Source organism: Mesocricetus auratus, unplaced genomic scaffold, assembly GCF_017639785.1.
Source record: "Mesocricetus auratus isolate SY011 unplaced genomic scaffold, BCM_Maur_2.0 Super-Scaffold_100004, whole genome shotgun sequence".
NCBI classification, from domain to species: domain Eukaryota; kingdom Metazoa; phylum Chordata; class Mammalia; order Rodentia; family Cricetidae; genus Mesocricetus; species Mesocricetus auratus.
The window spans coordinates 70,870,487-70,883,524 of record NW_024429189.1 but is presented as its reverse complement, the minus strand read 5'-3'; the positions used below and the strand labels follow the sequence as shown (position 1 = coordinate 70,883,524).

The 13,038-nt window shown below is 46.6% G+C and overlaps 1 protein-coding gene across 1 annotated transcript in view; it reads right to left on the bottom strand.

Annotated features, from left to right (window-relative positions):
• The window catches only part of Abtb2 (ankyrin repeat and BTB domain containing 2), a 167,069-nt gene that overhangs the window by 27,514 nt on the left and 126,517 nt on the right, over positions 1-13,038 (bottom strand). The window contains exon 3 of the mRNA XM_005064848.4: positions 8,855-9,068. Coding sequence (XP_005064905.1) covers positions 8,855-9,068 — 214 coding nt within the window. The remainder of the gene's footprint in view (positions 1-8,854; positions 9,069-13,038) is intronic.

Below are 13,038 nucleotides of genomic sequence, written 5' to 3'. Positions count from 1 at the left end.
GGCCATCAGGCCCATTCTTAGGCTAGCACTTCTTAGTATTGCTGCCTGGAGGGTGGCAACTGGTTCAGCAGGCCACGGTATCGCAGCTTCCCACACCCTGGGTTGTAGCACTGTGACATCAAGCCTCTTTCAGCTCCTCTGTGGTGTGGCTCTCTTGGACAACAGGCCATACCTCACCTACAGGGCCCACTGCCACCACATGCCAGAGACTCACTTTCTTTGTCCACACTTACACGCTATAGCTGACTAAAGACCACATGTTCTCTTATCACCTAAAAGCCAGATAGGCCAGGACTTCTAACCTGAGCAGGCACTCTTTTCTCTTGTGGGCACTTACCCCACTCACTGGCCTTTGCACGTAATAGGCTCATCAGGATCCCAGGGCTCAGTCTTCCTGAAGACAACTTCATTTATCCCATAGACATCTACTTGCTGGGCAGGGCAGCATGGTAGGGTCTTTGGGCTAGACCCTTGACATAGGTATTCCTCTTCAAGTGTAACTGAGTGAAATCATACATCTATTTACCCCATCACCTGTAGTCCAGAGCAGAAAGGAGACCCACTCAAGAGTGTCACATGTAGAGTTTCTAGGAACTTCTGGGAGACAAGGCACACTGAACTTGAGGTAGATGCAGATGAGCATGAGTAGGGAGGAATTCCTGATGGGTAACTAGTGGCACTATGGATGTGGTACATGTTCCAACACAGCCAGAGAATGAGGAAGAAAAGGCAAGCTCCTGGCTCCCTTCTACCCCCATAGCCCAACTGCAGCCCATAAACACTCTGGCATGGGCTTCTGAACTGCACACTACATTGCTAGGATCTGGGCACCAACTTATGCTAACTAAACCTGAGGCTATTTGCATACTACCTCTGACCCTTCAGCTCCCTGCTAGGTATGTTTGTCATCAGTTCATGTTTACCAGTGTGGGAGCCAAAGCACACGATTCAGGTCACATAGTAGCCAACGATAACTGGACTGGCCCTCAGAAAACACAAGTGTGCTAGGGTCTTTCATGATGCCCAGCTGCCACATAGGGTACACTGAACCTGTCAGCTGGCAGGAGATGGAAAGCATTACCTCTGTGGGTCATGTCCCCAGTCTGCCCAGGTACCAGCTTTGTACTCACAGTCCCAACAAGCTCTGAACTTGGCCTTAAACTGGAGGCCGGATACCAGAGTATCAAAGGGTACACCCCAGGCTCAAGAAGAATGAAAATCCCCATTCCAAAACTGCATATAGTAAGCAGGGGGAAGGGAGGGGGAAGGGAGGGGGCAGGGCAAGCCACAGCCAGCTGAGAGGCTGCTAGTCTGGGTTGTGTGGGAAGGAATAGATCTAAGGAGATGCCTGGCAGGCAAGTGAGGGCAGGCCAGAAACCGGTCCTCTCCAGCTCCTGGTCTGCCAAAACTCCAAGCTCGCTCTCATCCCCAGGGTCTGAACCATCTCCAGCTTGGCCTCGGAAGTACCTCAAGAAAGTAGGATCAGTTCCCCTGAGAGCTGGGATTTCCCCACATGGAGGCACTCTCAGAAACCTGCCATACTATAGACAAAAGGGATTGTTGCTTATGTTTAAAAAAAATCACTCGAAATGAATGAAACCCTAAGCTGGGCAGTTCCCAGTCTTCATTTTTGTGAAGACTGGCAGTTCCAACAATGAGACAGGAAGTCCCAGACAACGGGCAGCCTGCAGGGGCACTTGTCAGAGGCCTGGCCAGGATCCTACCCTGTCCCCATACTCTATTATCTGGCACTGCCACTTTCTTTGTCTGCCCCAAATCCCTGGCTCGCTCCTTCTCAGATGTTGGCAGATGCCCACATCCAGGCTGGCCACCCAGAGCTAGCAAACTCAAATCTGATGGGAAGCAGTTGAGAGCCAGCCACCCATGTCACAGTGGGTGGGGGAGGAGCTGATGGAGAGACGAGAGTCTTGGCATCTCAGTCCTAGGAGGACAAGAGATTTACCATCATGCACAATGAGGAGTCACTGATTTATCAGAATTTCTGGCCTGAGCTATGCTTTGCCTCTTAGTAGCTGAGACCTTGGGCATGTCTGGGTTCTCCTCAGGACCTCAGTCTACTTATCTGTAAATGGGAACAAGAAACAAGAATTTCCTCCAAGAGCTACGGACAAGGGACTGTTAGGGGGCTGTGTAAAGTGCTTCAGAGACTGTCAGGCTTGATCTTGATGCTGAGACTCTACACAAAATCCCTTAGTGTTCTCTAGACACAATGCATCCTGGGCTACCGTTAGAACGGACTGCTTGCTCACTATCCCTTTAGAGTATGCATAAGAAAAGTGAAGGAGAAGACGGAGTAACACATTCTGCTAAGCTTAATTCTTGCTTCTCACAAAAACAACACTAATCAAATCAGATCACATTGCTCATAGGTATGCAGTGGCACCAGGTCACATACGGGTACCGTGGTAATCCAACCTTAGCAAGCAGGAGGACAGGAACATAAAACACCATGACTATTTGAGAGTGACTGATAGTTTGCTTGGTCACAGAAAATTCAGCTGTAGAGTACTTCGAATCCTTGGGATGCAGTTTGTAATACATCTAAAACCCTAAACTATATAGACACTTTAGTTCCAAACAATTTACCTTTTAAGTTCTTTGGGATATCTGGTCTACCTCATCCTCTTTGTCCCTCACCAGGTTCCTTTCACACTGTTGGTCTTCAGTTACAAGGAAGCAAAGAAGGGATGGAAGAGCAAGGTATACAAAGGGGAGAAGGCATATACTTTGAGTAGACATTACTTTTAAGCTCACCAATGTTTTGGGATTATCTGAATTAAATACAATTTAGTTATTTTAGTCCCTCTATAAGTTTATATTAATAACATTTTTACTGATATTGACAACTGCCACATGGGGAACTTACTCTGTGGCAAGCTCTCTGTGTATCTGATCCCTACAAACTCTGCTGGGAGTAGGTCAAGTCATTCAAGTAAAGGAAATGTTGATTTGGGAAATTAAATCACTTGCTTGTAGTCACATAACTGGTAAATGGTACTAACTTCACAGGGCCCTGCCATTAGGTACTACTGACTATTTTGCTAAATGAAGACAACATTTAGCTGCCTGCTGTGTTTCAGGGACTGTTCTATGTGCTAAGGACATCTTAGAAACAAAGAAGATTTGTAGTGCTTACATTTTCAAGGGGTGAGAAAGAGCCAGACAAGTAGATTAACACCTAAACAAGGTCATTTCAAATACAGAAAAGAGGAGGGAGAGGTGACAAGGAATGATTTGGGGGGAAGAGAGAGCTGTGTATTCTGGAAACCACTCACCAGTCCTTTTGGAGGTTACTGGAAATGCCAAATGGGGGGAACACTCAATAGCTATTATTTCATTTACTTCCATTTTGGGTAAACAGATGGAAATTTAATGCACAAACAGCGGGGAGAGTCAGGGAGAAAAGAGCTTAACATTGCAAATCTTCTTGAAGTGGTATTTAAGGGAATCACAAGTCAGTAGCATGAAGCTACCATCGCCATCATCTCTATTATTTGGTAAGAAAACACTTTCGCAAGCTGAGCAAAAGATTAACGAGCTACTTAGACTCAACACTTGGAACGTCAATCGGTGGATGCTTCCAATTTATTTAGAGTTTTTGTCTGAACATCACCCTTCTGCATCTGGAACAGAACAAAGGAAATAAATGACAATCCTCACTGTGGGGCTCATTTGTGTAAAGGTTATGTCCCCAGAACTTGGGGACACCTAAAGAAGCAGGCCTGGAGTTCCATTTTATGAGGAACAGTCTCAGGACTGAGTCAGACTCTCAGAACACACCTTTGAGGATGTACTTCCTAATGGCAAACTATTGAACCACAGCCTGACATTGAAGCATTCGTTAAACAGCAATTGGTAATGACTGGTGGTTGGTGGTGGGGTCTACCTAGGTTTTGTGCTTGTAAAGTGTGAATTCATTTCTGTCAATGATATATGTACCTGAAAATACCACAAGCTCTGTGATTTTTGTTGCCTAAGCTATGCCACCTATCTGAATTTTCTGTGGTTGTCTTTTGAAGCCTAGGTAAAGACCCAGGTCCTATCTTCCACCACCCTTCAACAATTCTAGCTTTCTTAGAGATTATCCTGAATGTGACAATGAAAACATTAGACACATGCCATACTGAACACTGGTCTAGGTGCTTTATACAAACTAATCTTTGAGCATCCTGAGGTTGCCACTATTGTTCCTATGCTAAGCAGCAATGAGGCACAAAGCTGAAGTGACAGGCATGAGGCCATCTGGTTGGGGGATTTGAAGTGAGGCAGGCTCGGAGCCAGAGGGCCAACCTAACACACTGCCACAAGACTGAGCTTGCTCTCACACTATTTGATGGCTGAAGGTTCTGAAATACAACAAAGTTAAGCTCTGAACCCAAGTTTATTCTTTGGATAGGCTTATACCAGCTGAATGAAGCTTCAGTGACACCAGACCTTGCAAAGTTCCATTGCAGTTCAGACACTCTTGGTTTAGGGTCTTAGATACTGGCAGGCTCCAATCCTCTGGAGGATATCTCCCTTTATGAAAATGCACTGTGTAGGGCTAGGGGATGGAGGAAATGAACTAGAGCCAGGGCCCAAGGTTTGAGCAAATAGACAGGCAGTCATTTATTAAAATTGTCACTCTTTTCTTCCTGGTCTCACTTTTTTAGAGTCCTGGGCTCTGATACCCAGGACTGGTCACCCTACCCCAATCTGACCTCTTTAGCTCTGTGTCTCCTTCCATTCTTGATCCTTGATGACATCATCCAGTAATATGCTGGCAAGAGACCTGTTCTCTTGCTTCCCCTGAATGTCTATACAGTCATCATTCTCCTCATTCCTCAGGACAGTTACAGTCTAGGCTGCCATTCCAGCTGGCCAACCCTCTGCCTTCAGGCGCTACCACCGTCAAGGACCACATTGGGCCAGATGGTTGCCCATCCTCCTCCAGGCCTCAGGGGAGGGCGGCACAGACTCCTGGATCCATGACAGGAGCTTCTTTCACTTTCTAAGCTTAATCTCAGCAGTGACACACCCCACAGGGCAGCAGCTGTGACTAATCCTGTGTCCTAGGCCCTGCCTTATGTCTGGTTGGTGTTGTGACACGGAGTTGCCCGAGAGCAAGGCATCCTGGGAGGGCACAGAGATGGAAAGCTCCCCAGGGTAACAAGTAGGGCCCTGGTATAAGAGAAGCAGGTGAAGCTAGAGGGGCCTGGAGGAGGCAGACCTGAAAGTTGGGGCCCACTCATGATGCCAGAGCTTTGGGGGCCAGGGAGAAGAGCTATATGTAGCACTGTGAAAAGCCAAGGGCCTGGGACTCAGAAATGTAGTTGTAATTCTCACCTAACTAGTCATCACTCAGGCCCGTGCCTGATACATCACCTTCCTGACAAATTATGTGCACAAGAAACAAAAATATCTAGAAATGCTCTTTAAAAGGAAGATCACAACACATCTCACCGTGTGTGTGTGTGTGTGTGTGTGTGTGTGTGTGTGTGTGTGTGTATTCTGCCCAGTATAGAGTTGTTTTCCCCAAATCAGGCAGGCTACGTGGATAGAACATTATTCCTGGATGTCACCCGACTCACAGCAAGAGAATGTCTGAATGTCTCCTCGCTTCTTTCAGTGGTGCCCTGTCCTGCTTGTCATCCTAAGTCCCTGCTGTCTGTGCCACCTCCTTCCCAAGCTCAGAGTACCCAGGTCTGGGGGAGGGTTGCCTTGCAGAGAGATAGAGGCTCCACTGAACCGACATCCACACGAAAGGGATGTCAGCATGTTGCTATCCCTTATCTACAGGGCTGTGGTCACTGAAGACTTCTCACTAGAAGGAATCATGGTCTATTCCTTATAAACAAAAATAAAGAAGACTTGAATATCCATACTACCAAATCCAGGCCACCAATATGAGCCCCTTAGGTGTGAGTTAGTGAATGAGGTCACTTAATCCCAAAGAGACCCAGGCAGCCTTCAGTCCCCACAGAAGACCTTCAGGCCAGACATTCACTGCCATACCTTGAAACACAGGCTCTGTTCAGTTTGGGTTGAGGGCTTCTGGGGTGACAGAAGGAAACAGGTAGAGTCAGGAGAGTACTCTGAGCTCACAAAAGCAAAGCCCTGAATCTGTGTCAAACTCTGTTTACCACAGGATGGCAGATTTTCCTCAGCACTTTGGTGGGGATGCTGGGCTAGTAGAGTTTCAAGGGGCTATGAGGCACACCCCAGCTCTCCAAGGCCTCTAGGGTCCTTGAAAGTCTGAGACACAGCAAGACCTGCATCAGTAGAGAGAGACCAGCCATAGGAGGCTGCTTATCTGGGTATCTTCCAGGCATCTGCTTGTCAGTATCAAGATTTGAAAGTTTTAGATTTTACTGCCCCCACAGTGGTGGTTCCAATTTCCTACCAGTCTAATACTTGTCTGAAATGATTCATGGAAAAATACCTTCGTGACCAGTAGACTTGTTGCAGAGTGTGGTTTTTAGATAATTGATATCTAAACACATACACGTGTGTACGTTACTATTCAAACTCAGTGGCTACCACCACATGCAGATAATGGACTCCTGCCATAGGGAAGCCTGATGATCCTGTTACAAGCATGGGGGGGAGGCACTGCATACCCACAGGGGCAAAGCCAGATGCTGCTGCCACAAAAATGCTGGGGTTGGGGCGGGGGGGGGGGGGGGGTGTCACAGCCTGAGAGCCGAGCAGCCTGGCCCAGCCCAGGGCAGCAGGCCTACTTCACCTTCTCCAAGTTGGCTTTGCCTCTTGAGAAGCTTACCAAACAACAAGGAAGTCTCCTCCTCTTCTCTCTCTCTAATGCGGTTTGCCTAGCCCTTGTTCCTCCCCAGCCAACTTTTGCAGCCGCAACACTTTCTCCACAAAACAGAAACAGCTGGGGTGCAGGGCCTGAGATCTGGCTCCGCCTCCCACTGCATAGGCTTGGGTTCCAGCTGAAGCCTTGCTTTGGGCCAGACCCAGATGGGCCTCCCTCAGTCTTCCAGGGAAATAAAATGATGCTGACATCACAAGGGTATCAGTAATAGTAACAATGATGGTAGCATTTACTGCTATCATTACTCCTGTGGGTGCCAGGCCACTATCATTTTATGTTTCTTTCAGTTACAGGCTATAAGGTACAGTGGTTATGAGCACAGCGTCTGTGGCCTTGACTAGTTGTTGAGTCTCTCTGTGGCTCCATGTACTCATGCATACAGTGAGTGCCTCCTTCCTGGTAGATGTGAAAGATATGAGCACACACCCATAAAGTGCTCAACATTGTGTCTGATACCTAGTAAATTCGCACTGAGCACTGGCTGCCTTCCTGGAATCTTCTCACAGTCTTTTTACCACTCCTGTATTTACAGATGAGGAAATGAAGCAATGAGGGTTAGAACCTTGCACAAAGGTCTCAAGGCTCATGAATGTCCATGCTGTTATTTGTACCCAGGCCACCTGGTCCACAGCACTGCATCAGCTCTGAGCCAAACGTTGATATATGTCCACAGCAGTACCAATGCTTCCTGGAGGCTGTCTGTAACCAGCCAAAGCATACAAATACACCTTAGGTGTGTGCTGTGTGACTGCAGAGGCCCTGGAGAAGGGGGCTTGCTGTGGAGCAGACTGATGCCCCCTGAAGACAACAGGGGCAGCTGGGGAAGACCTTAGGCCACACTCCTTCTGGTGGGTGAAGCTCTTGGGTTTTCCCCATGTAGGAGAACACAACTTCAAGTCCACAGTTAATTGGGATATATATGTGCATATTAAAGTATAATATATATAAATATAGGTAATATATAAACATTATGCACACACACACACAGACATACATATGTTTTGTTTTTGGGGTGGGGTGGGGGCAGGTCACTCTACAGAGCCATGGCTGTCCTAGAACTCACTATGTAGACCAGACTGGCCTTAAACTCATAAAGATCCACCTGCTTTTGTCTCCTGAGTGCTGGGCTTAAGGATATGTGCCATCATGCCCAGAATGTTTGAAGTATATTTTTCAGAAGATTTATTCATTAAAACTTTTAGGCTTTTGTATTATCTTAAGTGTTTTGACTACATGTATGTATGTGTGCCACATGCCTGTATGCATGCTTGGTGCTAGCAGAGGTCTGAAGAGACCATCAGATCCCCTGAGACTGGAGTTGTGGATAGTTGTGAATTGTTATGGGGTTTGGAATCAAATGCAGAATCTCTGGGAAAAGCAGCCAGTGCTCTTAACCACTGAGCCCTCTCTCCAGTTCTGGTGTATTGTTTTTAAAAAACCCTTTAGGCAGAAGGTTTAAAAAAGGAGGCCCCTGAGGACCTACAGCTGGAGCCCTGTCCTCAGGTTTACATGGCTACTCAGGCAACCCTACTCAAGTCCCTCACTGGGTCACCTTGGAAGTCCACAATCTGTAGATCTGTTCAGGTTAGAAAGGGCTGGGGCCCTGGAGACAACAAAAACCTGTGAAACAGGCATCTAGAGTAAAACATGCCTAAGATCCCTTATAACAGTGACACTGTCATCAAAAGAGGTGACAGTTACCACTGTCCTCACTGGTTTTTCTCAAAGTGCCTGCTCACTTTGTCCCACGTCACCTTTCATTTTGTAGAGGAAACAGGGTTTCAAAGAGCCAGCTAGTGCATGCAACGCTAACCAATTCCACATTGAGGCTAAAGCCCACTTCCTAGCCTCAGTGACCCCATAATGCATCTGCCCTGGGTATACATGGTCCTTCATGTGTCTGAGCACCCAGGCCATACCTCACACTTGTCAGTCAGTACCAGGCTTATTGCACGGCCCGTAGGTCAGTGTGCATTTGAGAGCTTTCCTGCTTGGTGCTTAGGCAAGAATAATACCTACCGTTCATTGTTCAGGGTCATTCTTGGGGGGTCCAGGTTGGGGTTCTCCATGGACTCCATTTGTGGACACCTCAGGAAGTAGTAGAGTGTATGAAGAGCATCAGGGGACCATGTGATGGGTTGTGGTGGCTGGCGGGCTTGGCGAGCAGGGCTGGTGCCTGGGCACAGGGGGTGGCGCCCCTGCATGTGATGCATGGCTCGAGAGACCAGGTCACCTGGAGAAGGGAAGGAGGAAAAAGACAAGAGTCTGAGTTCCCAGCCCACATCCTCTTAGGGTAGCAGCTCCCTTCACTTAGTATAATTACTGTTTACCCCTGAGTCAACAGGCTGAGGAGGAGACTGTCACCTAGCTGCACAATAACAATTTGGTTTCCCTTTCATTTCCAGTCTTGCCTTAACAGCTGAATTACAAACACTTGGCAGAGCTGTCTCCTCCAGAACTTATGCTAATGTGGTTTCCTTTTTCAACATCTCCATTCTCTCCACTGCCCCAGGGGCCTTCCCTCAGTTCTCTGAACACGGGAACCAGCCAAGCACAGGCTCTGTGGAGTCTCCCCTATGCTATCATGTGCAAAAACCTGGGACTTTGGATGATAATGGCAACATCCATCCACTGAACACTCAACTGAGCACAAAGGAAGCAATTCCTTAGAAATACAAGTCAACTTAATCCTTACAGTGCCTTCAGTATATCACTATGTTTAAATGAAGGCAATGAGACTTACTTGCCAAACATATCCTAGCCCCATGTGTTCTGGTCACAGGGAACCTACAGTGGGGTATATGAGTCAACTAGCTGATTCCAAAACCCATGAACTTGACTGTGCTATGGGGCTGTACCATGCCTTAATGGAATCTGTGGGGTCATAGGTGCCCATATCCTGTTTTGTGTTTCTGTGTTAGTCTTTTCAACATCTCACCAGCCTCTTACAGGAAATGTCCCATCATTGTGTGAGGCCACAATGCTGAGAAAGGATGGTCTGAAACGGCCCCAAGCACTTGCAGACACCTCTGACTAGTGAAGCCTTTACATTCTCCAGGCCTGAGAACTCAGGGTGTCTCTCCTGTGGGTCAGCCTTCCTGAACTCAGAGCATTCCCTTATAGATGGCCCTTTCCACAGGAAGCCTTAAGAATCCAGCTAACTCCAGAGTAGCAGCAATGACCAGGTTCTAACTGCGCCTATAACATAACTTTAAATCAGCAGAGGTAATGCATTACTTTACCTGGTCAACCTCCATCACTCAGTTTTTGGGTGTCTGATTTTGCATTTCTTTGTGTTCTGAGAGCCCTACAGAGTCTCCCATACACAAGGTGTTAGTAAATGCCTGGTTAGTAAATGAAGAAGCAGTCTTGTGCATAAATTTCATTTTCAAATACTACAACAGACAAGGCTTGACTTAGGTACACTGGCTGCTACAATCTCCCAGTATAGACACAATGACAGTGACTGGATTCAAGTCAGGATAAATGAACATAATTAGAACACCCCACCTAAAGAGTCCTCCATGTACTATCTCCAACCAAGGCAGACTCAGAAGACATAAAGAATCCATCCTGATTCTTTTTATTCCTCAAAATACAGTTAGCTGCCTAGGTACTCTGGCCTGGTGACACCTTTAATTTGTAAAAATCCTTTGGTGATTTTATTATTCATTCATATTTAAAAATCATCACCAAGAAACCTGATCAGAGTCCATATTCCAGAGTTTTGTACTTGTGGCTTCAGATTGTAGGTCAGCTACTTCTAGTCCATGTAACCTAAGTAATGATCAGGGCCTCAGTTTCCTCATCTATGAAATGGAGCTGCGAGTACACAATCAACTTTGAGGAGTCAAAGAAATAATAAATGTGAACCTCTTTGGGATGAAGTACTCATTTTTTATTAAAGTTGAGGATAACAGCAGCATCACTGACATCCTGTTATCACCATTCCTCCATCTTTCCTGAGCCTCCCGAGGTCCTCAAAGAACTACTGCTTATATACACACACTGTCCAATATTTCCCAAGAGAGGAGGAATCTGGTCCTGCAATGCCAGGTCCCAGCCCTGCCTTGGGGCTCTGGGGTGGCAGAAACTGGCATCAAAAGCAGCAAGGGGCTGTGCCTCCAGCAGCCAGTATCAGCTAAATTGGTGGCAGAAAGCCGAAACCTGGCTCCTTATTCTCTAGGTCTAAATGTCATAACAGCTGGCGAGCCATATGACTACAAGGAGGAGAAATCAAAGTGAGATAGCATCAGAGAGATGTTGTGTTGGAATACTATTCCAAAGGCTGGACAAGGTAAAAGTCATTAGCATTAATTATTTTTATTGTTTTATTGTTATTGGTGGAGCACCCTTTGGCAGCACATTTCCAGCCGGAACACAGGCAAGAGACTTGAGGCATCAAGGGGTTCCCTTTAAGGAAAAACAGGACACAGGGGTCCAGAGGGTCAGAAAAACCATGAAGAAGAGAGGAAGCCAGCTTCCTCAGTTCAAATCCTTGCTAAATGAAGGGCAATTTTTCTCCAAGACCAAGGGACAGATGTCTGCAGACAATTCAGAAAGGACTTGTAGAAACGAGTAGGCAATTCCATAACCCATATGGCCAAAGTCACAGCTTGCCTTGGAACCTCTCCTTGAGTGATTTTAACTCTTGTCAGTTTCTATTTTTTAAGCTTTATGATACACAAAAAAACACAGGCAAAAACTCATCGAATATTTAGACCCACCTTGGAAGGGGATAACTATTTCCACTAAGAAAAAGAGAACCTAAGCTTCCAGGAGTTCAAAGATGGATCAGAGCTGCAAACTGCATGGAAGGTGGCTGAGACTGTGTCTGGGCCTCACCTCCCCCATCAGCTCTGGACTGTGGCCCTCATACCACACACAGTGCATCCTGTGAGCTGGGACAGGCCACACTTGGTACTGTTAATAGCTCATAGGTTAACTCTAGAAATGAACAGTGATTTTTTAAAAGATGCTCATAATGCCTGGGGATGTAGCTCATTTGGTAGAGTGCCTGCCTAGCATGTATAAAACCTGGGGTTTGATCTTTAACATGGAATAAGCCTGGGCATGATAGTACATGTCCATAATCCCACTTAGGAGACAGGGGTAGAAGGATCAGAAGTTCAAGTTCATCATCAGCTATACTAGAGAGTTTGAAGCCAGCCTGGTCAACATGAGACCATGTCTCAGGAAAGAAGAAAAGAAAGAAGGGGGAAGGGAAAGACATCTATGGCAATTTGATGGTAATGTTGTGTTTACCTAAGAATAATTTTTACATGTTTTATTTCATTTTTTGATACCCAGTTTTAGTGCATTTTGTAAAGTTTCAATCTGTAATTGAGTGCAGGGATATCTGTGGTCCCATGGCACAGCTTGTTCCTGGACCTTGAGCTGGCTGGGCTGGGCTCTTGGTGGACACAGGTGGACGCTTGGTGCTTTTGGAACATCCCTGAATTGTACTTAAGAATCAAGTGATCCCAAGCTCAATGAAACATTGGTCTCATGCCCAGAAACACCCACCAGGCATGGGAAAACAAGCCCTCACCATGAAAGACCTGATTAGAGGTGCTACAGGTTTTACGCAGGTCGTTCCAACCCTCATTATGAGCCATCAAATAAAAACAGCAGGCGAGAGTCTGGAACACAGCACCATCTTCAAAATAAGCCCTTGAACATCTGGCCACCCTTAAAGAGAAATGCTTTGTTTTCTACTCACTCCTTCTCTTTCAAGTTTTCATGGGTACAGAAGCATAGAGAAAACCTAAGGACCAGAGCTCTCCATGCAGCTAGACCTGTTCCAAGAATGAATCTTTCTAATTTAACAGGCAGGCTGGTCCTGGCTGGGCACAGAGATTAACGCATGGAATGTCTAGGGTAAATTCTAGGTCCACAGAGCTCAGTGCCAAGTATCACTAGCCTCATTAAGGTGTTTAGACTCTGAAACAAAAATTAAAATATCTGCCTCCACCTTTGTCCCCTCCCCTGCAGAGTAGGTTAGCAGAACTTTTGGTTTCAGAGGGAGGGGCCAGGCAATGTGGTAGTGTGTGACACAGCCTGTTCTGCTTTCTCTCAGAAGGTACACTGGAGATGTCTTCTCTCAGTGTCCTAAGGAGTGGCCAGGCCAGGACCGCCAAGCCTAGGAGAGTTTCAGAAGCAAACTGGGTGGGACAGACTCATCCCTTCTACTGTGCATGTAG